Source organism: Echeneis naucrates, chromosome 1 (assembly GCF_900963305.1).
Source record: "Echeneis naucrates chromosome 1, fEcheNa1.1, whole genome shotgun sequence".
Taxonomy (NCBI): Eukaryota; Metazoa; Chordata; class Actinopteri; order Carangiformes; family Echeneidae; genus Echeneis; species Echeneis naucrates.
The window spans coordinates 15,814,354-15,839,892 of NC_042511.1; the positions used below are offsets into that span (position 1 = coordinate 15,814,354).

General features: G+C 41.6%; 1 protein-coding gene across 1 annotated transcript in view; it reads left to right on the forward strand.

Moving 5' to 3' along the window:
• Positions 1-25,539, forward strand: part of mast1a (microtubule associated serine/threonine kinase 1a) — a 51,869-nt gene that overhangs the window by 17,197 nt on the left and 9,133 nt on the right. The window contains exons 2-18 of the mRNA XM_029503451.1: positions 9,135-9,223; positions 10,068-10,143; positions 10,603-10,675; positions 13,768-13,928; positions 15,584-15,659; positions 16,491-16,700; positions 16,803-16,904; positions 19,465-19,597; positions 20,563-20,630; positions 20,745-20,821; positions 21,357-21,565; positions 22,391-22,529; positions 22,665-22,797; positions 23,908-24,073; positions 24,375-24,476; positions 24,909-25,031; positions 25,196-25,305. Coding sequence (XP_029359311.1) covers positions 9,135-9,223; positions 10,068-10,143; positions 10,603-10,675; positions 13,768-13,928; positions 15,584-15,659; positions 16,491-16,700; positions 16,803-16,904; positions 19,465-19,597; positions 20,563-20,630; positions 20,745-20,821; positions 21,357-21,565; positions 22,391-22,529; positions 22,665-22,797; positions 23,908-24,073; positions 24,375-24,476; positions 24,909-25,031; positions 25,196-25,305 — 2,047 coding nt within the window. The remainder of the gene's footprint in view (positions 1-9,134; positions 9,224-10,067; positions 10,144-10,602; positions 10,676-13,767; positions 13,929-15,583; positions 15,660-16,490; positions 16,701-16,802; positions 16,905-19,464; positions 19,598-20,562; positions 20,631-20,744; positions 20,822-21,356; positions 21,566-22,390; positions 22,530-22,664; positions 22,798-23,907; positions 24,074-24,374; positions 24,477-24,908; positions 25,032-25,195; positions 25,306-25,539) is intronic.

Genomic DNA, 25,539 nt, shown 5'->3' on the forward strand with positions numbered 1-25,539 from the left:
TTAATATCTGAGATATGCTCTGAGACTCTCTAGTCATGCAAATGAGAGTCGGTGCTGAAAAAGTGTTTCATCCTTTGTGCGGGGGTGCGTACGGATCATTTACTTATGTGTGAGGACACACTGGAAGCAGAGTGAAATATCACAGTCAGAGCACTTCTCAGGTCTCCACACACTGCCATGAGAAAGCACCGAGACGGAATTAGCCACCAGCAGTCGAAGGCAGGTAGAGAGACTAATGCAGACAAACAGGAAACCATCAGAGGAGAGGATGATAGTGACACATGCACAAAGATCCAGATCAGTCTGCACTGCTGCAACTTCCTGCATCACTCTGCCTGAGGACACACTTTCACACTTTGAGAGGATGTCTCACAACACCTTTAAATGGAGACTGAAATAGATGTCTGGATGTTTATTTGGTCCTGTTGTGTTCTGTTTATGTGCTGTGCCTCAGACTGGGGGGGATGTCAGACTAGTAAAGCTTTGGCTGCCGTGTTATTCATTTCACCCGCGGTGAAGGAAATGCAGCTAAACTGTGGCTCATTTTAAGCTTGATCTATGGTTCTGTATTCTTTATTCAGTTTACTATGTGTCTTTAGGTGTCTTTCGGCCCCTTCTCATAGTATCTTTTTTTGGGATAGACCGGGCTCAGGTGACCCTTCACGACCATAGCGTAGAACATGAAAACCTTCAGGAAGATTGAAACCTTGGTTTCGTTTAAAAGTAAAAGTGTTTGACATCGGTGCTATGACCACTAACCTTTGTGGTCTGTGAGTTTTGGTGAAAGAATATAAGCTTAGAGCTATTGAGGTGGTGAGATTTTTATATTCTCACATCATGGTCTCAAGGTCAAGAATGAACTCTGAAATAGAAAAATGAGAAGTCTGACACAAATAGTACAACATTACGTTTATTCACATTCTTAGACTGATAGATAAGTAAGTCGATACTACTCTTATGGCTGTCCAGCAGGGATGAAGCCTAAAGCCGCCCGGTGATTATCTTGGCTGAGCCACTTGTTGGGGCCTCAGCTGGAGTTTGTTCCTCTGTGAGTGGATTTAGACAACAGCTCCAGGCCACTCAAACATCAGACTTATAAACTTACATGCAACCTCATTGTGAATAGGAGTCGCAGCAAAATACATTACTCAAGTTTATTCATTTATCTTTAAACTGAATTGTCACCTTCACTCCCAAATCAGCCAAATCAGCTTTTTTTTTCTAACAGATTAAAGCTACCAGGTAACTCAGTGTTTCATCTTTTTCTTCTGTGACCTCCTTTTGCTGACCTTCTCTTTTAATCTTCGTTCTTTAACTTAATTTCTTTTTATACAACCACTAAGCCATGGTTGTTACTTCTTTGGATGGCTTTGTCACCTTTTCTTTCTTGGCTTAGCTTCTCTTTCATAAGGGATTAGTCCCTATTTATTTCTGTCTGTATTACATTGCATAGCAACAGGGACCCCATGCGACTTACCTCTGCAGCAGCCTTCCAAAACACTCCTGTTTTGTGTTCTGTTCTTCATTTAAATCATACATGTTTTCCCATTTTTATTTATTTTTTTTTTCTTTTTGGTTGCTTTCATCTGCTGCAGTACTCTCGTCACTATGCTTTCAGTCTTCATCTAACTTCCTCATGTTTGATAAATCTGCACACATGGTCTCACTTGGACACTGCCCTAAGTTTGGGATCCTCACAGATCCCAGTGGATCTCTGAAACAGTGGCAGTATGAATAGTGGATCTTGAATTTTTGGATGCTCTAACAGGAACCAGCCTGCTTGGCCAGCAAGCTATTTAAAGGGAAAGCACTTTAGTCTCTCCATTTCCCTCCTACTTCCCAGAGTTGTAAACATGCACTTACCTTTAAAAAAGAGAAGAGTGAGAGAGAGCGAGTGAAAGTGACGGGGAGAGAGATGTCACCTGACAGGAAGTGAGTCTGGACAGATCAATGGTGTAACCATCAGCAAGGTCTGATGTCCTATGAGTCAGCACTTAAAGCAGAAGAAGACACGACCCCCCCCCCCCCTCCCACACACACACACACACACACACAAACACAGAGTTAATCATCTACTCAGTAAAACGCATTAAACATGCACAGGCACTCACTCACACTTGTCACAGGCTCACATGTGCATTAAAATGTAAAATTAGTTTCACTCCAACAACACACACATACACAGGATTAAGTACACACATTTTCTTCCCCCCCTCTCCTGTACCAGACAGTTGACTGTCCTCTCATGATGTACTATCAAGCCGTTAATGTCGACTCGTCCTTCAGAAGGGGTTCATTCCTATAACTTGAATTTGTGTAGTCTGGAGCTGGTCTGTTTCAAGGGCTCATCGGCTGGGTGGTGGATGGGGGTGCTGGGGGGGCGGAGCCCTCCTGTCCTGCTCCAGCACACGCTTGCTTGGGCGATCCGGTGGTGCTCGCTGTCACCTGCCTGTAGCACTGAGGACTACGGCGTGCCACATGGCTGTGGTGGCTCTCTGGCCTTGGTACCTCCTGCGCTCATGGAGCTGGGGCCCCTGAGCTGACTCTGGGCCCTGGTGATGGTCTCACTCATATTTAGGGAATGCCCACATGCATGTGTGGTTTCACTTGCCGGCTCGTGTTGGGTCCCATTGTGAAGAATTGATGAATCCTGCCTAATCACGACAGTATGCACCCCATCTTTGACTCGGCTCCTCTGTTGGGACACTTTCACCTACCTGGACTCCATCTCTCCAGAGACCTACACAGAAACTCTCTCGGCTCTCTTAATCCTGAGAGCACAGCATCCTTCACTCCACCAGTTCCCACCAATACGACGTGTTTCCCTTCCCCTTTCCATCCTTTTACATCTTGTCTGTCCTTTATTCCCCCCTATATTCACCGAGGTGTAGCACTGCCCTCCCAGCCACACAAAGGTCATTCCACCCAATAAAGATCAACAATCTAGCTTCCAGGGAGGGCACTGAAATAATAAAATATTTAGCTGCCAGGCTATAACTGCATCAATCTCATATAATGTTGACACCCTGTGGTGTTAAACTATGAGGCCAAATGCAGACCAGACAAAAAAAAAAAGAAAAAAGGAGGGGGAGGGGTCATCAGCTACGCTTATTAGCGGTCAGCTCTGAGCTCTTTGTGTATAATGGAAACCAGTCAGAGGCCTTTTTGGTTGGGGGTAGAGTGCGGACACCCACTTAATGAGGAGCCATTAATAAAATAATAACAAAGGGCCAAATCAAATCATCACATTAAATGCAGCTGAAACAGTGATCAGTGGGTGCTCTGTCTCTGTGTGTTTGGGATGTCTCTGGATGAGCACAAAGATGATACGGGATGTTTATTTAAAGGGAACTCGTGAGGAAAGATCAATAAATCATACAGTTTGAAGTTTTTGTTGCTAAAAGTAAAATAACGATATTTTCAGAAATAACAGCATGACTAGTTTTTTATTCATCATACATCAAGTAATACATTTAAATCCAATCGATAATCAGTGTGACTATATTTTGGCAGTTAGATCATTTCAGACGTCCTGGAGAATGTGCCACTGTTCTCCTGTGGACTCAGACTGTGGAGATCAGGACTCTGTGCTGTTAGGCCATCTGTTGATGGACATTTTCTACCTGTCAGTGAAGATGGCACTGAGTGACTCATCGCAGCCCTGATCGGATTCATCCAACATCTAAGTTGTCTTAAACTGCTCAGCTCTGTATATTAAATGTATATAATACGTTATATTTAAATTTAGCAAAGATCTCACTTTATCCCGTTTCTTAGCTACCGCTGCAGTAATTCTGTTCACATTGAGTCTGCAGTTAAGGTGCCCTTGTGTGAAGATTATATTTGGACCTCTTCCAGAAGGTGGGGAAGTTTTTGGCCACCAATAAAACTCATATTTTCTTTCTTCTGTGGCGATTTACACTTATCGTATATTTGTGCACTTAAAGAAGGTAGGAAGATGACAGAGTTCAACGCTTTCATCAGCATTGATAGTGCTGTGTGTTGAGGCATACAGGATGTAGAGATTATATTCTTAAAAAATATATATATTTTATATATATATATATACATATATATTCTCAAAAACACCACAGGACACCTTTAATTGTTAGGATCTGGCAGCAAAGCGTCTTTCAGCTATTCCTTAGTATCTTTTCTGTTATCAGTGATTATAATGCTATCACAACCAAAATAACTCGTTTGTAACGAAGCACAAAAATCTCTAAGGTCAAATATTCAATAGTCAGAATCTGTGCACATTTTTATTATTATTTTTTATTAGTAAGTGGATTATTGAGTGGATACATTGTGCAGTTGTTTCATCCTAACTTACAACTAAGACACTGTGTCAGTATGAGGGGCACACTAAATGCGCAGTTTTAATAACCTGTATCTAAGTGTTGTTGTTTGTATTACTTTTATTACTGTAATGAGTGTCGACAGTTCTGAGACAGTGTTATGGGACCAATACTGCGCTTATGTGTTTTTTTTTTTTTCATGAATGTGGACACATTCAGGGGTGCGTGTAAGAGAGAGACAATTGGCCCAGTGCCAGCCAACGGCCTGCAGGGGGATAATTGCTAGTCAAAGCTTTTGCACAAGTCATTACCACAGATTTAACCCCTGACCCTTGTGGCCAATGACAGCTCTGGGTTGCGTTATTGGAAGCAGCCAGACATAACCATGGGTTGTCGCTTGTCACATCTGTGTGTGTCTGTGTGATTTTGGCTCTTTTAGTGTCCCTATTGACATTGTCTATTTTTTAATATCCTCTTAAATTTGTTGTGTCCACATGCAGTGTACAAAATACGTTAATATCTGTATGATAATTCTTTACCTTTTCTTTTTTAAAAATTTGCGAGGTATTGGAATTGCTACCTGATTTATATTCACCTGAAATTAGATTTCTATCCAGGAAATGCAGCATCTGTGTCCTGCCTAGGCGTCAAAGTGAGGAGATTGGGGTTCATGGATTCTGCATCCATAACCATTAGCACTCATCTTTGGTCATGTTTCAGATCACCTGGTGAATCTTTTGGGAAATATTCATTCTCCTTTCCCCATTGCTCTGCCCTTTTGGTGCTGTGTAGTTATAGAGAGCAGGAGCTGGAAATAATGAACGAGAGTTGTTGTCGGTGAGAAAACAAAAACAGTGTAAAGTTGTGACTTGCTCTTTAAAGCTATAGAGGTGGTGATCATTATCTGTGGTTTAGTTTGTGCAAGTGACATCTTTCCTTTAAAAATGTTTTTCGTGCCACTAAAAGTGTTTTCAATAATTAGCTCAGTCCACCATCTTTGGCTAATCTAAGCAAAGATTGCCAAAGAGTTGCCAAATCCCCCCAGAAATAATAAACAAATAAATAATGCTAGTCCTGCTTCACTTGGCTGACCTGCCCGCTCCGTCCCTCCCTCTTTTGTCTTTCCCTTGCCCTTCTTTGTTGCTCTGGGGTTGTTTTTTGTGAACACCTGAGTGAAAAAACCAGCCAGACGTTCTTGTCGCTATCAGGAACAAACTCTTTGTGCCTCACATTAAAAGTTGATTCTCACTGGTGGCTTTCTCTTCAGTTTTGGTCTCCATCAGCAGAATCCCACACAAAAGCAGCATGCACCATTAAGCCCAGTGAATCATACTCAGTCCGACTGACAGCACTCACTACGTGTCTCACCAATAAATCTCTGTCACACACAGATTGAGTCTGCATGATAGATTACACAATGGATTATGACGGATTATTAAATCTGGCATTCACACGTAAAACACACAAACAGTGTTTGGCTAAATCGTATCAACGGACTCTGACTCACCGCAATGTAGTTCACTGCATCGTATTTGTTTGGTTTTACTGGCCTGATCCAATATAACGCTCACCTTGATTGTTTTATTTGTTTAACACAAGATGTTTGTTCCTCATTGTGTGCTTGGGTAGAAACGGGGAAAAAAAACTGTTGGAGATGTCACAGTTTGCTTCCTTTGACTGTGACTCCCAATGCGTTGCTATGGAAACTTTGTACATTGCCCTACGTGTTTTTCCTTCCTCTCCCACAACTCTTCATCTCTCAACTTCCTGGTCAGTTCATTACAGATAGAGAGAATTTGCTCTTGATTAGTCTAATTGGATCTAAAAGGGTCTGAATATTTTAAATAACAGTGCCATTACAGATTCTACTCTCTATTCAAAATTAATTTACGCATAAGTAGATGACTGAATGGATCCAAATATCACCATCTGCCTGAAAACAGATGAGGTGGTAGATGGTACAGTGCGAGTGTGTGTATTTGACCAAAACACCAGAGACAGCCTCTGGTTTATGATTCAAAGATAGCAATACACAGCATACTGGAAGTGCCTGTTTCTGTCTTTCACACACACACACACACACACACACACACCATCTTAACCAGACTGAGGCAGGATGAGTCCAAGCTGCAAGCTCATCACCGTGACAGAGTGATTTAAAGTCACATTTACATACACACACATCTGACCACCGCACACATATTCCACCCTCGAACGGCAGCACTTTCCCACCTCTTATCTCCTTTGCTGTCCTGCTCCAGTGAATCCACGGGGTGTTCGCCTTAAGCCCTTCAAGACATCTATGGCGCCTGTCTTGTAACCTTCACTGACTGGCTGCCACCACTGCAGCTGTTAATTTGCTGAGGGTTTCAGGGCAAAACGAGGAACATGACTGGACAAGGCAGGGTACATGAACTACTTCCTTGAATATGCCACCATGTGTTAGTGCTTGGATGGAAGTCAGGGGAAAAACCGCAACACTTCAAACATTTTGCGGTTTTGTTCTGACCAGTTGGCTGAGGAAGTGAAGAAATAGGCCAGATTTTCAATAGGTTTATAACAAACAAATGACAAGGTAGAATGATGGTAAAGTCATGCTTGCAATTAAAAAGACAAGCTCTCCCATTGTGTTGGTTTTGATACCTTTTTAAAATGTACTTTGTAAGTTCAGAATCATTTGAGGGGAACGATATAAAATCAGTGTCACCCATCTCACTTCTTTATATCAGGCTCGCCACCGCAAGTAACCCAGGCTGAAAAGTTTGCTAAGAAGCCTTCAGACAGTGTTGTAAAAATGGTTAGATTATCACTCTTTCATGCCTCAAAGTGTTTCCCATCACGACTAGAAAGGGTTTGCCCCACATCAGTAAAATAATGTGTCGGAAGTATAACAGAAAGAACAGCACGTCTATTTAAACTGTATTTATTTATTTATCTGTCTATCTATCTATCTATCTATCTATCTATCTATCTATCTATCTATCTATCTATCTATCTATCTATCTATCTATCTATCTATCTATCTATCAGTACAAATGCTTTGGGCAAGATGCCATTTTGAAGCATTCATTAAGGATAACAATGTCATAAAGCAAGTGGCTGCAAGATGCTTCTGGCTTTATAGGAAGATAAGTTTTCTTTAGCTGAATGGGTTTTCATTCTGTTACAGTCTTTTAACAGTTTAGTTGACTCCATAACCCTCAAATCTGGAGTTAGAGGGAAAGAATGAGTTTTCTTAGCTTCGCACACTTCATTCGTTATTCACTGAGTTAATTCGGAAGAAAGAGAAAGCAGACTGAAAGTGAAGCAGGGTATGAGGAGAAATAAAACAAATGAAAGAGAAACAGATGAGTGGTTTAGAAGTTATCCAAAGAGGTGGAGAAGATTCATTGAGGCTGAGAATAATAAGCATTGGAGAAAATTCATAGGAACCAGGCAGGTGAGATTAAATCTATTTCCCTGTAATATGCGCTTTGCAACATTAGACACTCCATCTAAGAGTGGATCACAGCCATTTGACAATTTGCTGCTAGAGTAGAGGTGGCGTAGATGTCGTGAATCATCAATCAAAAGCTAAGATTATGTTGTGGAGAGATTCTTGACTAGCATGTGCTCAGGCGATTCAGCTTTTGATTGACAAGGAGCAACAACGAAAATGTGGATTTGGGACAGCACAGGTCAAGGAAGGGGTGAAATGAAAGACGTTTTCAGGCAGGCTCAAAGAAAAGAGAATATGGCACAAAAAGGATATACTGCATGTGCTTCCTGTCTCTTCACTTTTTTGTCTTGTTCTTTTTTCCCTCCCTCCTGCCTCACCCTTCCACTGCCTCCTCTTCTCTTCATCTTCCAAAAGCTGCCGCGAAGGATGGTGTTAAGCCACATCCAGCCCTAGGTCCAAAGCTAATGCATTTCCTTTAAATATTTCAATACGCTCCTCCTCTCTTCTGCAAGGTTGAGTACAAGCTCTCCCTTAGCTGGTGCCCACAGAGACACACTGCCACGAGATAAAATCTTGCCAGGGGTTTGATGTCTCAGAGTGTTTGACACAACTGCCGAAGACTCATATAAAAAATAGGGAGTGGAGGATGTGGGAGGACTGGAAGATGGTGATATAGATTACAGATCGAGGTGTTAGTTATAATGCAACAGATAACCAGTGGGTGTTGTGCATTTTTATTTTTGAGTGTATGTGTGTGTGTGTGTGTGTGTGTGTGCTTCCTCATTTCCTGCACAGATGTAGACCAGCAACTTGGCTGATGCAACATAGAGAAAGCTTGTATTGTTTGTCAAGTTGTGGTTCTGCTCTGCAAAATCTGCTCTGACAGGCTCTCCAGTGAAGCAAACACACACAGACACGAAAGGCCTGTGAGCAAACCCAATCCTCACATGAAAATAACACCTGAAAAATCCACTTCCCACTTTACAAGCTGTTATGTAAGACAATAAATTGTGTGTGTGTGTGTGAAAGATATATCCAGCCGTGGAAGCAGGAGTTGTGAGTGATGCATTTATGGTTCAGTAACTTCAGGCCTTCATTATGGTCAACACCTGTCCTCCCTGTCTTTCTCTCCACTCTCCATCACCTCATCACTTCTGCCACTGCACCTCGTGGCACCGTGGGGCTTTTACTGGAGGAAATTAAAAAATCTTTTTTGATTTGTGGCTCTGCCCTTTGTGTGGGCGGAGGTCAATAAAATTTTGCATTATGGCATTACACACATACACATGCACACGCGTGTGGGTGTTGCCTACTGTGTGTCATAGGCCAGGTATCGATGGAGTCTTGCATGTAATCAAGACAAATATTGACATGCTTTTTGTTCTCATGTGTTCAAGTTGCAGAACGAGTAACCGGAAAAGCCTCATCCTGACCAGTACGTCCCCCACGCTCCCGCGGCCCCACTCTCCACTGCCTGGACATATAGGTCAGTAAATATGTATGCGTTACACCACTCAGTAGCAGATTATAGGATATGTTGGACTCATTAGGTTCTGTTTTTATATAAAAAAAATATATATAACTGTGATTAAGTTAATGATAGAAATCACAAAGGGAAAGTAAGACTTGCAGTGTCACCACTCTGCAGTTGTTGTTTATTTTACTGTTTGGTCTTTGCTGTAGACTCAGCTGTTTCCTGCTTTCTGAGAGCATGTGCATACACGTACAGGAGCGGGATACCTGGCCTTGCTTGGTTAAAGCCAGATCCCAAGTTTGCCCGTAAACACTCTCAGACTGGCTGTCAAGGTGCACAGCCTTCCAAAACACTGGCCGCCGTATAGAAAGTGATGGAAGGATTTCTTTTTGATCGCAGAGCTCTTACAAATGCTAATTCATCTTGGGCTTCAGCTCTGTTGGAGACAACTGAGCCTGAGGTGCCATGAAAATAACAAGTCTCTGATGGAGGGTGCTGTGATATAAATTGTTTTCAGGTCAGCATGAACAAGATTCTCAGCTGGTGTTACATTGCTGGTCAACTTAATATCTAAATATATTTTAACATTGCATTACAGGATTAAGGATACAATCAAGAGTCACACAGAATGTTTTTTTTTTTTTTAACCATAACAGGGTTTCACTGTTAATGACTGAATAAGTCAATATTACATTTTGGTGCCTGCTCTTAAAATGTTTCTGATGTTGGCTGACAGGAATATCATATTTCCTGTAAAGTAAGGTTGCCTAAATATAATGGGGAAAACTCGCCTAAAAATTGAATAATTTATGATGTCTATTTTCCTCTTTTCTTCTTGCCACATGCATTTAAATAGGAAGCAGTCCGTTGGACAGCCCACGCAACTTCTCACCAAGCGGACCGGCCCACTTTTCCTTTGCCTCCTCCCGAAGGTTGGCATCTCCTCTTTATTCACACAATAAGTCACACAAGCAATGTGATATGTAGATTCCTGGATTATTTTTATACACACTCATGCTCACTCAGAGAAACTCTTCAGGGAAACACCCACTGACACACACACACACACACACACCTGAAAAGAAACTGGATGCCATTGTCCTGCATTTGTCCTTTACTGTTTCCACAAAGTGCCTGTCTAATGTCAGGCTAAGATGGATGAAGGAAGGTGACAGGATTTTGCACGAACGTATCTCATCACTCACCCAGAGGAAGTGTCAGAACTGTGGATGGCTGAATGAGGGAAGAGAGGAATAAAGAGGAAACTCTGTAGTTGGACTAATTGAAAGCGGGGGTTGTGGGTAGCCTCTTCTGCTTCTGTAATGTTAAAGAAATGCTGCTTTAATTCTTTTTGGTTCCAATGGTCATTGTCTTTTTCCCACTTCCCTCAGGGCTGACGGTCGAAGATGGTCTTTGGCTTCCCTGCCCTCCTCAGGATATGGCACCAACACACCAAGTTCAACGGTAAGTTTAAGTGGATAGTGTTCATGTTGGCTAACCTGAGGTAAATGCTGCCACAGTGGATATATGAATATAGCGGATCACTGTAACATTGAGTTTATCAGTCCTGTTGTTTTTTGGTATGCTTAGGTTGTACTACAATGCATACGTGCTGTTCAGTCATCACTCATAGCCAAGAAAAGCCTACGTGGGGGAGTGTGCCAGTAACTGCAATGTCAATAGTTGGGGTCAGCATGACAATGTACCCCTGATTTTCCAAATTACTTTACACTTTAAGAGCCTGCGTCTGTTTGCATTTTCATGTTTAGCTGTTTTTTGTTTTTTTTTTGTTTTTTTTGTGGGACAAAATGTGCAGTATTCTTTCTTTCAGGCTTCTTTTAAGATGTTATCAACAGTGGCTAAAGTAGCTGCAACTTTCCTGTATGTTTTGTGTGGTGTTATTGCAGCGGCATTTGCACAATATCCTTTCTGAAATTCAGAACAGAGCTGACTAAGTGTGCTCTTGTAACACAAAACTGCACGCCACAGTTCAGAAGCAGTCTCCTGGGAAGTTCCCTGAGTTAGGGCGACGCCTCTGGTGTGTTTTCATAGAGATTCCTACATGTTTCCTTTCTCCACAGCATAACATTAAAAACGCATACTTTCTGCAATTTGCCGGAAAGGCAATCAAAAAGTGTTGTCTCTGCTTTTTCCTCTTTTGCTAATTTAGCTGTATTAATTATGAAATCACAAAAACAGTATTTTAGATCTTTCTTTCATTGCCAAATTGATGAGGTAGGTTTTGTAACCTTAACATGAATATGTATTTCCCTCAAAGAATTTATTTGCATATATTTTCAAGCGTGAAATCAGTGTATGCTCTGCCGCATGTAAATTCATGTTCTGAAGGTGTACTTTCTACATTTATTTTGTTCACTTTGAAAATATTACATGCCGCTGTAGCAGCTGAGTACCATGAGTACAAAGAGACGCATATGCTTTTGTGTTCTTTGTGGATTATTTATAGGCATTTTATTGCTTCAGAAAATGCAAAAAAACCAGAGCTAAAAATAAACAATATGTTGCTAAGATATGATCAGCGTGCTTATCAGCTGATGATGACTTGGTTTTGCTGGGGGAAAAAAAAAACAATAGCTGATTTGGAACGTAACCAATCTGTATCGCTGCATTGTGGTTGCAAAACATTGTTGCCATATCTATTTCTCTTTGCATCTCTTTATTCCCAGATGAGGAGAGATGGAAAGATAAAGAGGAGCAACTGAAACAAATAAACTTGGTTGTAGGTGGAAGTGAAATGTGCTTTGAAGCAGAGAGTCAACAACAATGTCCGCTTGTGTCTGAGGGAAATATGTTTGCAGTATGACAGAAAACTTAAAAGGGAATGAGCTCTGCCAAGGTCCATTTGGTAAATAGTCCATTTGCGAAATGGACATCAATGTATATGATGCTCAGGTGGAGGCAAGGTGTTTACTATTAATCCACTTCCTGTCCATTGCTGTGGTATCTTGAACAGAATAATTTCTTCTGCATCTTCGCTGCATTTCACACACCATTTCATTCATTCCCCGTGTCTCAGAAGTACATACAGTAGAGACACACACTATAGGTAACTGACTGATCTCTTTTTAATGGTGAATGAGGTTGAAAGCAGCTTCTCAGTTTCCCCACACTCCTCTCCGTCTCTTTTCTCTCCTGTCCCATGAGCTTTCAGAGCTCTGCTGGTTCTGACATGGGTCATTACTCGCTTGATTAGTTACAGCAGGACTCCTGCATACTGAACAGAGCAGATAAAAGGACGAGATGTGTTTGTGTGGAGGAGTTGTGTGCGTGAAAAGGTAGAACTGAGCTAAATATAGGTAGAATAGTCAAAGATGTAAACAGTTGTTAGTCGGGGGAAGAGATGGGAAAAGATGGAAGGAGAGCCACCGATGAAAAATTACATGTGAAGAAAACTGCTGACTGGTAGCACATCCCAATTCAGACTCTCTTCTGTGTTTGTTTGTTTGATTCACCATCAGGTTTAAAAGGGGTCGATCCATGTTGAACTTGAAAAATAAATGACTTTCATTTTTCAGCAGAAAGCCATTTCTTTTCATGATCTTTCCCACGGGTAAAACCATTTTAACTTGCATCACGGATTCCACTCAGGTTGTGGTTGGCTGGAGCTGTAAATTAATAAAGCATTGATGCATGAGTGTACGATTCAATTTATTTCAGGGGAAATGTGTTTCCTTCTCCGTCTTCCCTTGTCTTTCCAGTGGGAGGGGCTAAAATGGCAGTGAAGATCACCTGCATGCAAATAAATGAATTGAGAGTCACACTGTGACGCTATGAAAGGAGCAAGGCTGATATGAAACATTTTTCGTCTGTGACAGCCGTTTTATCCAATGGCTTTTTCCTCCGTCTCGGAGCTCTTTCTGTCTCTCGGGAACTTCTTAATTGATTCTGTAGTCTGGACCTGCCGCATTCACAACATCATCACTCCAGTGGCTTTCTTCAGTTTGCAAGTGGCTAAGACCTGAATGGAGTTTCTAATGGATTTTTATTGAAGAAATCATTGTGTGGCCAAAGCAAGCCATGATGTCCCATTTGGGGATGTGTTCATTAAGCCCCCCATTGATCCAAGCTGTTTTTTTTTTCCATCCTGTGTTAGAGAAAAGTATTTTTCTTAAGAAAAAATAGCACTGCTGTTAACCCCCTGAGCTAGCAGTTGCTTTTACTTGCAGTGACTCTTTCATTCCCTGCTGTCTTTTCTCGCTGTGTTTCGCTCTGGATTATTCTCTTTCTCCCATCCAATACAAACTCCTTCTGGATATTTTCATTTTTTCTCGATCTCTTCCCTCGCTTCCTTCCTTGTTCTTTTAACTTAGTTGCTTCTTTGCTGTAGTTGTTTCCACCCACTCACTTCGTAGTATACCTTTCTCTTCTCTTGTTCTTGAAATTAGTTGTTTCTGAGGTCCTCCTGCTCCATCAGTGGGTACCTATTTTTACACTGATTGAAGCAGCTGTGACAGAGGTTTTGGAAAAAAAAAAAAAAAAAATCTAACAGAGAAGTTCACTTTTTAACCTTGTCTGTTTTTCATGTCTCTCTCCAGTCATCCAGCTCTTCCCAGGAGCGTCTGCACCAGCTGCCCTTTCAGCCGACCATGGATGAGTTGCATTTCCTGTCCAAGCACTTTGGCAGCACAGAGAGCATCACGGACGATGACGGGGGCCGACGCTCGCCGCATGTCCGCCCTCGATCTCGGAGTCTCAGGTGAGTGAGAGCATGGCAGGTTGCTGGCAAAGTGAAGACAAGGATCCAGCAAGCAATCCCAGGAAACTTAGGCAGTTTTCCAGATGGTGTATTATAAATTATAATTTAGTAGGGATCGTTTGAATAGGTGATTTTAAAGATTATCTGGTAACAAAAAATAGATAAATTCAGTATTCGTATTTGGTTGCCTTTAAATATCATGAAGGGGGGTATCTAGTTTAGTTTGCAAGAATAAATAATTCTGTCATGAAGAGATATCGGCGTCTCCTCATTTATTTCCAGCAGACTTTTCTTGCATTTCACCTTTTTTGTGTGTCAGAGATGTTGAAAGCTACATTCTCTGTGGCTGGTTTTGAATGAGCCAGCAGCCTTTTAGCCCCTATTGTAGATTTTTTTGTTTGTTAAGATTGTTAAGATAAAACCCTTTCCTATCCTTTTGGTGTGTGGTTTAAAGGGGAAATATCTTTGTTTCATCCCCTCACAACTAAACTGCCTCAAGGTTTCATACTGGAGCCCATTTTTCAGTAGAAACCATCTCCTTTGGTTCAGTTCTCTACTCACCTTGCTTCTCATATAACTGCTATGCTGATGACTCCTAACTATAACTGACATTCCCACCAACTGCCATCAAACGAGTGAACGTAGCTACAGTACCAGACTGTGGTCATCTGTAGCCTGGATTTTGCCTACCTAGCATTTGCTGTGCATCTTTGGATTACTTCTTTCATACTCGTACTCTTGAAATGAAATAGATGCTGATACTGTACTTGATACACTAAGGCATCAACTATATTGAAGCTCATATCCTTTATATTTAAGGCACTTTCAATAGTATAGTTTATTATAGTTTATTACGTATTACGTTATTATGTAAAACATTTACACACATACTCTAACAGAGGTACAAAGAAACCCCAAAAAACATGCAGGGTTAGAGTATTATATCAGTATCCATCCACCCTCTTGTGCTTTGAGCCTCCCTAGAGTGCAGCAGTTTCTCTATTAGCAGCAGTCTCTGGTATAAACTCTCTCCAACCACACCTACGATCATAATAGCAACCCCTCTAGATAAAGCATACCCTAACTACGCACAACACATCACTACTTATCAGCATTCATTTTCTGTTTTCAGCTCCTCAGTGGTTCTTTGGCTCAGAAAAAAGAATCTATCTCGTGGCATTAATATGCAGAACACCTTTATTATTTACCTCATTATCACAGTCCATATGACATCATTTTTGGGACACTATGTGTGCTTGACATGAAATGCGATTTATTTTGGTGCTTTTTGTGGTTTTCTCAGCCTCATATCGCTTTTTCCTTGTGCATGTGTGTGAAAGGGTATGTGTGACTGTGACTCCTTATGCATTCATGTGTGTTTCTGACAGCTCTGGTTTGCTTGTGATGGAGGAGCGTGGCATGACATGCAGGTAGACACCAGATCCATTAAAGAAACGAAGTGTGCTGAATAACTGATCAGCCAATTAGCATAATGTACAGACGGGATGGATATGATGGGAAGCAATGAATTATTCCTTCATTCAAGCAAAAAATGCAGAATTCCATCTCCACCAGCTGCCTCCCATCTCGTGCTGTGGTTCACTCAGTCAGTGTTCTATATTACTCTCCCAATCTCTGTGTTTGTCTCTCTTCAGCCCGGGGCGCTCTCCATCCTGCTATGACAATGAAATAGTGATGATGAACCATGTCTACAAGGAGCGCTTTCCCAAGGTCAGTCTCACACAGAAAAACACACAAGTTTAAACTGCACATGCACAGAGACATACGCAGAGTCCACACAGACCACCACTTGTCACTGTCATACTTAAAGCTACTATCAGGCAGTCGCTGATTATCCATTGGCACTGCAGCAGAAAAAATGATACACAAACCACAGACTTCTGCTTCTCACTTCTGCTGAGAAGAAAATGAAATGTGGTTAAAAGCTGAATCCCAATGCTTGAGTTTGAGTTGCTCAATTTGGACAACTTTATTAAAAACGACAAAAGGTTATGTGGTATTTTGCTGCTGTATGTTAGCAGCAGCAGAGTAATAAACCGTCACAAAAAGACGGACCGACTATGCCTCCAGACACATGCACACACATGCGCACACACGCACACACACACACACACACACACATTTCTTTCTGCAGTTATTCACAATAATGCAAAGTAAAGAAATACTAATCATTCGGCCACATACTATTTCACACCCTCCAGGATAGTGAATAAAATTTGATTGCATGTTTAAGTCTCCCATCGCTGCTGATCTGACGGCCCTCTGTCCTGGAATCAAATTGTTCCCCTCAGTAGAACCTCATCATCCTCTTCAGCCTCCCCTTTATACGCAGCCCTCTTTCATGTGCTCCCTGTCAGATTGTCTAGCCACAAACCGTGTGTTCGTCCTGTCTCCTGCCTGAGACGTCTCTGTAGAGGACCTGATGGTAACATTCAGGCCTACAGGCATTTAAGAGCCACCATTTATCCTGAACATGCGTGTCTTCGGCCTGTCGGCGCACTTGGAAGGAACCCACACAGACACCATCTTGTCCCTTATCAGGCAACAGCTCAGATGGAAGAGAGGCTGTCGGAGTTCATCCACAGCTACTCCCCGGAGAGTGTCCTGCCGCTGGCCGACGGGGTCCTCAGTTTCATCCACCATCAGGTAGCTGAGTTGGCCAGAGACTGCCTGACCAAATCACGCGAGGGCGTCATCACCAGCGTCTACTTCTGTGAGCTGCAGGAGAACCTGGAGAAGCTGCTACATGACGTGAGTCGTGGAGCTGGAGAAGAAAGACCTGACGTTTCTTGCATCATTGTAAACACTGCTCTTTACAAACTGACTCCGTGTCTCGCTGTCCCTCTCCATCAGGCTTATGAGCGCTCAGAGAGTCCAGAGCTTACTTTCGTCATTGAGCTGGTGAAAAAACTCTTCATCATCATATCTCGTCCTGCCAGGCTCCTTGAGTGCTTGGTGAGTGTTAACCCTACTGTCTCGTAGCTTTGCCTACATTCCCTTAAATTAGTTTCTAGGGTTCACGGTTGTTTCAAGACATTCAACAAACGCTGAAACAGCTTCACCAAAGCAGTCTTGAATGAAGTGACAAGGTGATTTATGCAAGAGTTGTTTTCATACCATGATAATGTGCCCCTCTGTCTGCTGGGAGGAATTAATGTCCTCCCACATGGAGATGGAAGAGTGACTTTAAAAACGCCGGGACAGCAGTAAGCAATGAACAGAAGAGAGACAGGTTTGTTGACTATGCATTCATGGCCACATGAAGAACAGGTTTAGTATATCTAAGCTTTGAATTGCCGAAAGTGTCACAGCAGGGAAGCTGTGCTGTCACTCTTTAATGCGTTAGTTTAAGGCTTTTTATAACCATCCACACTGAATGTGTTTTAATCCGTCTTGCCTTTAGGTGAAAACAAAAAGACTTGATATATTAGTTGTGTGGGTGTTGTATTAGTTGTCGCAGAGGGGGTTGGGGGTGCGGTGGCAAGGAAATAACATAAATAAGTTTAAATGCACTCAGCAAGGAAAACTTGAAAACAAATATGCATGCCTGCATGCCTCTGCCAGAGAACTGGCTCAAACCTCTGCCTCAGTTCTTTTACAATGTAATAATTGAATTGAAATAACCTTCAGTTAGCTATGGATTGTCAAACTTAATATTAGTTTCTTGTGGGCCACCACATTTAATAATTTGTTCCTTTTGTTTTGTTACAAAATTTGTAGAACAGCTGTCACGCTACAGTCGATCGCATCAACTTGAATTTGAGTGAACAGCACCAGATGGCATCATGTGACCTCTTCTTGTCTGCGCTTGTGCTGCGTATTTATCACATTCAGTTGTGTTCAAAACAACTGCTGATGTTGTGCACTTGCTTCCAATTGGGTCAAATATGGATCCGCCCTCATGAACATGAGTTTTGGATGTACAAATACAAGATATTGTTTAGTTTCTTTCCGCCGTCGCTACTCGGCACTCTGCTCAGCAGCATGTAAACTCGGCAGGGAGACCGAGCCGTGTCCTTGGCATGTTAACACATACAAAACACAACTCTCCAATACTAACTTAGTAATAACAAGCCTCCCCGTGCACACAGGAGGCTTAGTAATACCTGGATATCAGCTCGCTGACTGACGGCCCCCAGTGTTCGTCAGTGGCGTTGTCGCTCCACCAGTGCCCATGGCTCATCTCTCTGTTGCTAAGGCAACAGAGAGAAGCAGTCCAAAAGGTCAGACAGGATCTGGAGGGGGGGACTTCAGATCCTCATGGCCCTTAGGTCAGAGAGCAGAACAAAAACACAAACACAATGCTGCCCATGACCCGAGAGTTCATTTAGCATTCAAGTCAGTTGCATTCTGATTTGGTGAAAATGTCACACAGTCCAGGAGGCTGTTAGCTGCACAAATATTATCCTGAAGCAGAGCAAGCGATCAGAGAGGGAGGTTAAGGCCCCCATCTCCTCACTCTTCCTTTTTTCTCTGGTCCAGGGGAGCACATGTGAGAGAGCAGGGGAAGAAGGAAATGATCCAGGCTGCCCCAGGCTCCGCTTTCTAATCAAAATGTTATTCCATCAACAGGAATGAAAGTGAATCCCACAGGACTACACAAAAGGCTTTTTCATCGGAAAAATGGATGTTTTCAAGAAAGCAATTTAAAGTTTGGAGTTGTATTAACACTGATTATGTGTGTTTGACAGCCCTATAGAGGTCTTTGGTCAGAAAGTTTCAGCAGGCTGAAGTAAATTCTATTTTTGTCATTATAAGTTGGGCACAGTTCTTGAATTACTTTATGTGGTGCTGCGCAGTATGACATGAATTCATTAACACTCACACTCACACTCTATTTGCTGCTATCCCTTTCTTTCAGGAAGTTGGTAGTTTTGGCTCAACTTTGGACTGTAGGCTGGAAAAAAATATTCAGTATTGGGATACATTGTCTTTTAATGTGCTTTCAGCACAAAAATTCATTTGAAATTTTTAGTGTCCATTTTTACACCAAAAGCAAATGTTACAATGTTGCAAAAACTATATTGGAAGACATCCTTTTGGGCGATGGGACATTTTTTAGACCAAACAAATAATTAATTAGCAATTAACTGAGAAAGTAATTTGCCAGATTCATTGAAAGTTTAATTAAGATAAAATAAGATGCAAGATTGAATGGAGTAGAATCCATTCTCAGAAAAAGCATTTTCGATTGCAAATATATTGCAATGCAAATGATTTTGTTGACTTGCAATTTGCCAGCTCCTCGGTGGTACCATCATCATTGTGGTCTTGAGTCTAGTATCATGATGATTCAGTGGCCAGTCACGAGTCTTACCCAACGCTCAAAGGTCTCTTTTTTTGCAATCCCACACACCAAATGTTTTTCATCACTGAAAGTTCTGTTTATTCATTGCATGATACAGTGCCGGTGTTCAAACCCTTTTTAAAATATTTTATTCCGCTGAGTTCTAAATCAGCAGTCACAATTTCGCTGTGCTGGATGCACTTTACACATCCTCTCCTCCAATGACAGGAGTTCAACCCAGAAGAGTTTTACCATCTGCTGGAGGCAGCAGAGGATCACGCCAAGGAGGGACAACTGATGAAGGCCGACATCCCTCGGTACATCATCAGCCAACTGGGCCTAACCAGAGACCCATTGGAGGGTAAGCAGGAACGAAAAGACACAAACACAATCACACACTAACCTCCATACATTTGTTTAGTAATTGTATTAAAGAGATGCAACTGTTCTTCAGGATCAATTAATCCGATATGAAATTCTGTCATCGGTATTTTGCAAACAGGGGCTGCTAATAGCTAATTTGGCAGTGCCACTTTGCCAAATTTTGATAAAATAGGAGAATGGAGAGAGCTATAGAGGTCAAAAGGGAGCACTGCCACTCTCCTCCTACATTTACATATTACGCTGCTGAAAAGCGATTGAACATCTAGACAACATTTCCTTGTGTTTGTTTCCAAGTCATGAAGAATAGGTGCCTGTTAGGTCTTTAACAGCTAACCATGTCGAGCTTGATATATTGATCTGGGACTTTTTTTGTGCCCTCATTGTAATGCATGGGCACAAATGCACACCCACGTCACTGCTTGCATTGACCGCACTTTCACACTCATTTCTTTTCTTGGTTCTCCATAGAAACAGTTGATGCAATCTTTTTTTACAGAATCAATCAGAGACTGGCAGAATACATAAGACTCATATTTTACATGAAGTTAATATGTACAGGGCTGTTTTGCAATTTTATTATCATTCACTTATTTCCCCTCTCTTGACAAAACACCAACATGAACAATGTATCCTATGTTCTTGCGCCCTTCACCTGCAGTACAAGGGTGCAAGAACACTGAAACTATCTGCTGGTGATACTTAAGGAGGGAGGAAAAACTGAAGGAGACAGAAAAATGATTAGGAAGGGGCAATTTTAATTGTCATGTTTTTCTCTCTGTGAGCTGCAGTTTTTGGTCCTTCAGCTGTTTTGTTAAAATTACCTGAGTGACTGCAAATTTCTTATCTGCTCACAGCAGTGTGGGAGGTCTGGTGTTTTAGCATGAAAGTGTCTCTCCATATTTTGACTTTGGGTTAGGTTGTTAACTAACACGTTGTCAACAGAAATCGTGAGCCTCGACAGCTACGACAGTGAGGGTCCACATACGCCAGAGACTGATGACTCAGCAGAGGTATATACCCAAAGACACATCCATGATTACGACTGAAACATCTCTGCATTTGGAAATTTAGTTCAAACCACATTTGTGTCAATCTCAATTTTAATTTTTAAAATGTTTCACCAGGGAAAAGGGAGGGCAATCAAGCCACCGAGCGAAGAAGATTTCCAGAGCATCAAACTCATCAGTAATGGAGCTTACGGGTAAGTAACAGATCGACTGACATTGGATTGAAAGGAAAAAATCTTAACTCAATAGGCCTTGTGTTATTTTTATTTTCCAAATATATAGCTGATGTTTTTTCAAGGACAGGTCTCTTTAGTGATTTGAAAGCGATAAATATAAACGTTCTTCTACAACTAAAAAACAGCCGGTGGGGATTTATGTTCACTCTTATGTGTAATCTTGGTCTTAATGGGTAAAAATGCTATGTTTTGAAGATTAGTTTATCTGCAGCTGGCACAACTTGACCAGAAAAAAAGCTTCTCTTTAACTGCATCACTACATTATCTAACATTACAAAAGAAAAATGATGTTTTTGAGGATTAAAAAAGTTAGAAACTTGTGGCTCGACCTTTCGTTCTTTCTGTTTAAGTCTTGAAATCCGCTTTGATATCTACTAATAATGTATGAAGTTCATGTCTAAAATCAGATATAATATCCTTTACATTCTTTGCCATTGCCACCCTGCCTTTGTTTCCTCAATAACACATCTCCTCTGTCTTGCCCTCGTCCCAGTGCTGTCTACCTGGTGCGGCACAGGGAGACACGTCAGCGATTTGCCATGAAAAAGATCAACAAGCAGAATCTGATCCTCAGGAACCAGATCCAGCAGGCGTTCGTAGAGCGAGACATCCTTACCTTTGCAGAGAATCCCTTTGTCGTCTCAATGTTCTGCTCTTTTGAGACGCGACGACATCTCTGCATGGTCATGGAATACGTGGAGGGTAAGTGAGTGAGCTTAGGTTTACAGTAAAGGTGGGGACTGAGATTTTTTTTTTTTTCAAGTCTAGTCTGAATGGGTCACTTGCTCCTTTCCTGCTCTCTTTGCGTTTGAACAGACAGGATCAAGTCTGGTTTGTGAAAAACCTATGCTACTTTTGCTATTTTTGAAAAGTATTTTCGCTTTTAGTCTCAACTTAGCACTTCTCTGGTTTCCATTAAAAGATCTTCACTAACTTCACACACAGTTTGGTTCCTTTTTTGTTGTAGCCCTGATATTGTTTGGAGTGCTGGTGACCTTGGAATTCAAGATTATCGAACTCCTGCACTTTATTTGATTCTCAACAATAAGATGGTTTTTGTCTACTCTTCCAATGTTATCAGCTGTTTCAAAATCAGATTTGAAATATTCAGGGAGATCATTTGGTGCAATGCAATCATTCACTTACTTACTGTTCGGGAGGACAGGTGAGATTGATCTGACTCTTATTTCACAATCAATGATTTTCGAGAATGAAAGTCAAACAAGGTCAGTAGAGTCCCACTGCCTTGTCTTCTTCTCGAGTTGGGTTGGATTTCCTGGAGGGCAGCTGGGGACAGGGTTGTGTTCCTGCTTGTTTGGTCTTTGTGAACTGAGACACTGAGGCATGAAGGGTAGTCATTAATGTGATATTACCAAATGTTGAGTAAAGGTGGATCAAAGGCCAAGGCAAGTATAGAAACATGAATGATATAAATAAATAACGTAAGAATGCATTTACCCCACAGAAGTGAAAATGCTATTATTATGAATAACACATGATCAATATGTGGTGTTTCTGTGTTTGTAGGCGGTGACTGTGCCACTTTGCTGAAGAACATTGGGGCTTTGCCTGTGGAGCTGGCAAGGATGTACTTTGCCGAGACAGTTTTAGCCCTGGAATATTTACACAACTATGGTATCGTTCATAGAGACCTCAAACCTGACAAGTGAGTGTCTAAGGCTACTGCACATGGATCACTCTTTTTCAATAATAAAATGGGATCAAGTGACTTGTCCTGTGCCAGAATTTGACCAATGACCCACGTCAAATGGTGGATTTGATGTTTCTTTTCACAATATAGTCTCCTGATTACCTCCATGGGCCACATTAAGCTCACAGACTTTGGCTTGTCGAAGATGGGCCTAATGAGTCTCACCACCAACCTTTACGAGGGACACATTGAGAAAGATGCCAGAGAGTTCCTGGACAAGCAGGTACGGTTAATACCATGTATGGCAGGTTTTCCAACATTAACTGCAGCACTTTATTTTCAGTGTAATACATGAAAGGCTCCTTAAAGATGCATTTTAATTTGCAGCGCTGTGAATGGGGTATGTGTAAGGCAGAATTAGGTGAAGTTGAAGATAAGATTTCTGGAGCCTCCACAGCATCGTTTAGTCTTCTCTAGCCATGTTTGCCAACCTGCTAAGTCATCCGGCAAAATTAATGACCTTCAAATAAAGACGTTGCATTACAGTACTTCCTGTGTTGTCTGAATTAGTGAATCATTAATGCTCTCCAACTCTATCACAGTCCCATTTTGCAATTATAGCTATTGTTTTTGCTTTGAGTTAAACTAGCCGTAATCAGTCAGATTGCTCCTTGTTTTCTGCAGCTCCTCTGGGTCGAAGCCATCATCTGTTCAGCTGCCAGTAATCAGCTCACACCTGTGGACCAAACAGAGCAGCACTTTGCTTCTCACGTGTTAAGTGAAGACTCCGATTAGTGGGCTATTTCTCATTTAGACAGCAATGATGTCTGCGTGCATCTGTAGCAGCTCACACTCAGACATACCCGCAAGTGCATTCTTTCATAGTATATTCCCTTTCAGATCTCCTGAAGAACAATAGTTGATCGCCTCACAGATATTATTTGTGGAATGGAGCTTTGCAAATAGTTTTCCATTGAACCCCTCCAAATCTGCAGCAGTGAATTTTGGTATTAGTCGCATTAAAAATTGTGATATAAGGAAGAGTTGTGATACAAGGAACAAGAAACAATGCCCTATTTACCAGGATAACCTTGCTGTGACCTTTTTTATTGTTTCTATCACCCACCTGCTCTGCCACTGTATTTTCCAAAGGTGCATCACTGTTTGTTTTTGCCATTGTTATTGTTCAGAGCACCACAAAGTACAGTCTGCAATCATTGCATTAGGTTGGTGGGAATGGCAGATCTAAAAAGCCTTGTGCTACTAAAGTCTAAGAAGGACATAAATGACTTTTTTGTTAGGATGAACTGATTCAGATTTTTTTTTTTTTTTTTTAAAGAATGGACATTTTGAAATATATGTGTTCCTGCTCTTGCACCTTTTCCCCCCACAGGTGTGTGGGACTCCAGAGTACATTGCTCCAGAGGTAATTCTGCGTCAGGGCTATGGAAAGCCGGTGGATTGGTGGGCCATGGGCATCATACTGTATGAGTTTCTGGTGGGATGTGTGCCTTTCTTTGGAGACACTCCAGAGGAGTTGTTTGGACAGGTTATTACAGGTAAGGGAACTTACAAGGCTGAAGATATTTCTTGCGGGACACAATTTCTAAGAGACCAAACCTCAGAAACTATATCGCAGGAGTTCACAGTAAGATTCTTAGTCAAGAACAAACATTTTTTATGTTATGCGGTCCCTCAGGAAAAGAATATGTTTTAGCAGCCATAGTACTTAAAATGGTTTCTCTGCATGGGTCATATTTCATCTTGAACCAGCCCATAGTTTCCCATCCTGACACCTTTTTTTTTATTATTATTTCTTGCTGACTCTCTGTGTTTTCATCGTTGTTTGTTGCTTGTTAGATGACATAGTTTGGCCAGACGGTGATGAAGCCTTGCCAGCAGATGCCCAGGCCCTCATATCTGCACTGCTGCAGACAAACCCTCTGTTGAGGTTGGGTACAGGTACTGACTTTTACATTTACTTGGCCTGTCAGATCAGACCATCTGCTGCCATTTAGCAACAAAATTGAGGGAGCAGAGTAGCATAGTAAGAATGTGACGATATTTTTGGAAATGTGCTTATTTGTTATCTTGCAACAGTTAGTTGAGGAAATGCCTATCAGCTGGTTAGTTTATCTTAGCATAGTGCCTTTCGTTGATCTGTACAAAAATGAAAGTGGGAAAAACAGGAAGTTGTGACATGGAAAAATGTTCTTTACTTTTTAAAGTGCTTCTCATTATCATCAAGTGAATGTATTACTTTTCAAAAAATCTAAACAATAAACAAAAACTATAAAAAAAGCGAATATAATGTTAACATTCTTTTAAGCACAATCTCCATCCATATTTCTGTTTGAAGCTGACAGCATTTGTTGTTTGCGCCCTTGCCCCCAGGTGGGGCATTCGAGGTGAAACAGCACTCCTTTTTCACCGAGCTGGACTGGAACAGTTTGCTGAGGCAGAAAGCAGAGTTCATCCCTCACCTGGAGTCAGAAGAGGACACCAGCTACTTTGACAGTATGCTGAATTTATGTGTCTGTTAAGTCCAGCAGCTACATCAATATTAGCTTTATGGGTTGTAGAATAATTTTCTTACATCGTTCCACTCAGAAATGCATATTTTACATCTAACTGTCAGCTTATATATTTCACTGACTCATTCTCACTACCTCCTCTGCTAGCCCGCTCGGATCGTTATCACCACATCAATACGTACGACGAGGATGACACCAATGACGATGAGCCGGTGGAGATCAGACAGTTCTCCTCCTGTTCTCCTCGCTTTAGCAAGGTCGGACTTTGTCTGTCTTGCATCCTTTCCCGTTTCACCACTCTGTTACTCTTTCTATTGTTTCAATGTGTTATCCTTTTTGTTAATTTTCTTTTTTCGTCTTTAGATTTTATGACAGGATTGGATGAGGAAGGAAAGAGTCTTTGATGGCCAGAATTAGGTCAATTTGTACTGAGAGCAGCACCTGGTGGCTGGTAACAGGTTTTCTATGTGCAATTTAGAGTCTAAGTGGAC